The sequence below is a fragment of the Cyprinodon variegatus genome, unplaced genomic scaffold (assembly GCF_000732505.1).
Source record: "Cyprinodon variegatus isolate N-32 unplaced genomic scaffold, C_variegatus-1.0 Scaffold112, whole genome shotgun sequence".
Taxonomy (NCBI): domain Eukaryota; kingdom Metazoa; phylum Chordata; class Actinopteri; order Cyprinodontiformes; family Cyprinodontidae; genus Cyprinodon; species Cyprinodon variegatus.
Genome location: NW_015150565.1, coordinates 757743 through 761906, shown reverse-complemented (window position 1 = coordinate 761906; position 4164 = coordinate 757743). Strand labels below are relative to the sequence as shown.

At 35.9% G+C, this 4164-nt stretch overlaps 1 gene segment (V, D, J or C); it reads right to left on the bottom strand.

The window, feature by feature from the left end:
• Window positions 1–2121: 2121 nt before the first annotated feature.
• On the bottom strand, window positions 2122–2589 carry LOC107084937. The segment is given in 2 exon segments: window positions 2122–2444; window positions 2538–2589. Coding segments are annotated over 2 exon segments (375 nt in total).
• Between the last annotated feature and the right edge of the window lie 1575 nt (window positions 2590–4164).

Below are 4164 nucleotides of genomic sequence, written 5' to 3'. Positions count from 1 at the left end.
AAGCCAAAGGTCCGACTTTTATGTTTCCTAAACAGTGAAGCAATGATGGCCATTTACCTGGCCCGTATAGACAGACTGCAAGAAGGACCTCACCTTGATGCCGTGGCTCTGTGGAAGTGCAACGTTAAAGCCAGAATAAGGTTGGAGTTTCACTTCCACAGAGTCACACAGAACATGGAGGATTTTATTCAGTTGTGGGGTTTTAAAAACATTTTATGTACTGTGTCAGATAATGGAAATCTACATTTTAACAAGCTCCTCATTTAATGATTCTAACTGACACTTGTTTTTATCTTAATAGTGATTTTTAACTGACACTTGTTTTACGTCAATTGTTTATATGTTTGAATTGTTTAAATAAAGTGTTGTTAAAAGTAAAAAGAAAAAAAAACAAAAACATAGGGAGTTCCTCAAGGCAATTTCCTAGGATCTTTATTGTTCAAAATTTAAGTAAGCAACAGCTTGCCTGATGCAGAATCTCATCTTTATGTCAATTTAACTATTAATTATTGTTCTTCTTCTTCAGTTTCACAATTGTTCAGCCGCTAAAATCTGTGTTGGCATTGTTTAATCCTGGTCGGCTGAGCTTAAGTTCTTTTTGAATGCAGAAACATCAAAGGCTATGCTATTTTCAAATGATAAGTAGCTTCCATCTCTCCTCCCCAGTTTATCAGTTGTTTAGGAAATTATGTTTAAATTGTCAGATGAAACAAATATTTAGGTATGTTTTTTAAATAACATATTCAACAACTCCTCTTAGATAAAACTTAAATATTTGATCATTTTCAGAAAACAAAAGTGTTTCTCAGCCTGAGTCAGAAGACACCTGATTATTTCAACCATTCTCCCTCTGATTGATTATTGAGAACTGCTTTTATGAACTCTTCAGCTCAGCAGTTGAAAAAAAACTGGATGCAGTATATCAATGTGTTTTTTGTTTTATTACTAATTCTTGCTCCCTGGCTGGTTTTATTAATAAATGCATTCTGGGACATCTTCCTTCAAATATATAGAATATAGATAACATGAAATCAGCAGTTAATGTGAAACAAATGATGACAGTGAAATATATGTCCTCAGTCTACATCTCTGGTTTGTCTTTTTTCAGATGAACAGAGGCCGTTTTTGCTAACCTGTTTTCTTCAGGCCTAAAATACATGAGTGTGAAACGATGTGATGAAACAAAATGGGCAAAACTTTCCTTTGTTCTTGCTGAGTATTGACCAGGTAATCAGTTTTACATTAGTGATCTATAAAAACCTTTAGAACTATAGCAAACCTGTAAAAATACGTAAAAACTCTTTATATTTACTCTATTATTTGATTGTAGCTTGTATAAATTATTTTCAAGCTTTTCATATCATTAAAGGTCTGAAGAAGATAATACATTTCATAAATCTGAAATACAACCAGTTAATAAATGTAATTATCAAGTTAAACCATCATGTTTTTTTTACCTCCAACAAAGTGATTGGACTCTTTAGTAATTGGAGGTTTCAGCAGCCTCTGTAGTTTCAGTTCAGCCTGAGGGGGGAGGTTTTTGTATGATGATTTTTCACTGTGTGAAGTACTCATGAGTGCTTGCAGGGAACTCCCCGTTACAGTAGTAAACTGCAGCATCTTCAGCCTGAAGTCCACTGATGGTCAGAGTGAAGTCAGAGTTTGATCCACTGCCTGTAAAACGACTTGGAGTCCCTGATGCTCGAGTGCTGGTTTTGTAAACCAGCAGCTTAGGAACCTCACCACCTTTCTGCTGGTACCAGGATAAATATTTGGAGTCATAAACATTATGACTGGTCCTGCAACTGATAGTGACGGTTCCTCCTATCAAGGAGCTCACTGCTGCAGCCTGAGTCACTGTGGGCTGGATTTTAGACTCTGAAGAAAAATAAAACGTCAGATTTTAAAACCTGAAAGCTTCATTTCAGAGGGACAGATGTTCATAGAGGAGTTTGATTCTCTGGACTTTACCTGTGAAGCAGCAGCAGAGGAGAGTCCAGATGAGGAGGCAGATCAAAGTCATGTTTTTGATGAGGAGGATTTCTGTGTCTTCTGTTGTCATGAAGGACAGCTGTCAGTCATCCAGTGTTCAACTCTCAGGACTATAAANATGATGATTTTTCACTGTGTGAAGAACTCATGAGTGCTTGAAGGGAACTCCCCTTTACAATAGTAAACTGCAGCATCTTCAGCCTGAACTCCACTGATGGTCAGAGTGAAGTCAGAGTTTGATCCACTGCCTGTAAAACGACTTGGAGTCCCTGATGCTCGAGTGCTGGTTTTGTAAACCAGCAGCTTGGGAACCTCTCCACCTTTCTGCTGGTACCAGGATAAACGGTTGGAGCCAAAAACATTGTGACTGGTCCTGCAACTGATGGTGACGGTTCCTCCTATCAAGGAGCTCACTGCTGCAGCCTGAGTCACTGTGGGCTGGATTTTAGACTCTGAAGAAAAATAAAACATCCGATTTTAAAACCTGACAGCTTCATTTCAGAGGGAAAGATGTTTATAGAGGAGTTTGATTCTCTGGACTTTACCTGTGAAGCAGGAGCAGAGGAGAGTCCAGATGAGGACGCAGATAGAAGTCATGTTTTTGATGAGGAGGATTTCTGTGTCTTCTGTTGTCATGAAGGACAGCTGTCAGTCATCCAGTGTTCAACTCTCAGGACTATAAACTCTCCCAGAGCGCTGGAGCATGGAGCTGCTGATGCAAAGTGGCTCTATGGAAATACTCTGACTGACTCCTACAGAGATTTTTGGATCTAAGAAATGAAATAATTTATAAATTTATAATTTTTTTTGGAATTAAAAAGTAAAGTAAAATTAGCTTTTGTATCTTTAACATACATTTTCAAGCATTATCTTTACATTTTAAAACATCAGTTTGCATTTTCCAGTACATCATTTTCCTAAAATCAATTTATTACTCTGCTTATATGATTTAAAAAAGATATGAAAGTTCAACAATTCTCTTCCTCAGGATCCTTATTTTATTTTATCCCTTTTCAGAGACCAAGTGTGCAAGAAGATCTCCCTAAAGAACATTTGAATGATTTGACTCCAGAATTTAGTTTTTCCTCTTTTGGTGTAACCAAGGATCAAAGGATCTAAAATGGTTAGATCCTTGTCAATTTGCTAGACCAGACAAATGTGAGCCTCTTTTTAGCTCAGCTGCTAATCTTGTAGTGAAGCCTCTATATTTCATCTTTAATCAAACTCTTTCAAAAAATAAGATTCTCGGCAAACGGAAGTCTTCCTTTGTTCTCCACTTGTTGGAATGAGGTAATTTATCTGTAGTAAACAGTCATAGACCAATCTCTAAATTGTGTACTTCCCAAAGTTTTGGAGAAATTCATTACTGAACAACTGAAAAATTTTTCAGGTGGAATAGGACTGCTTTAGCAGCAGCAGTTGGGTTTTCAGAAAAATCATACAGTAGAACAACAACTGCTGCTTTTGAAATTGTAAATAACATTATAAATACAATAGATATTTATTGTCCAGCTCTCTTTATTGACTTATTAAAGCTTTTAACACTGTAGATCAAATGATAATTTCAAATGATAAGTAGCTTCCATCTCTCCCCAGTTCATCAGTTGTTTAGGAAATTTATGTTAAAATTGTCACATGGTACAAATATTTAGGTATGAGAGTCTGTTTTTTAAATAACATATCTAACAACTCCTCTAAGATAAAACTTAAATATTTGATCATTTTTAGAAAACAAAAGTGTTTCTCAGCCTGATTTAGAAGACACCTGATTATTTCAACCATTCTCCCCCTGATTGATTATTGAGAACTGCTTTTATGAAGTCTTCAGCTCAGCAGTTAAAAAAAAAAAAAAAACGGATGCAGTATATCACTGTGCTTTTTGTTTTATTACTGATTCTTGCTCCCTGGCTGGTTTTATTTATAAATGCATTCTGGGACATCTTCCTTCAAATATAGAGATTAGAGAATATAGATAATATGAAATCTTTTTTTCAGATGAACAGAGACTCTTTTTGCTAACCTGTTTTCTTCAGGCCTGAAATGCATGGTGTGAAAAGATGGGATAAAACAAAAAAGGCAAAACTTTCCTTTGTTCTTGCTGAGTATTGACCAGGTAATCAGTTTTACATGAGTGATCTATAAAATCCTTTAAAACTACAGGAAATCTGTAAA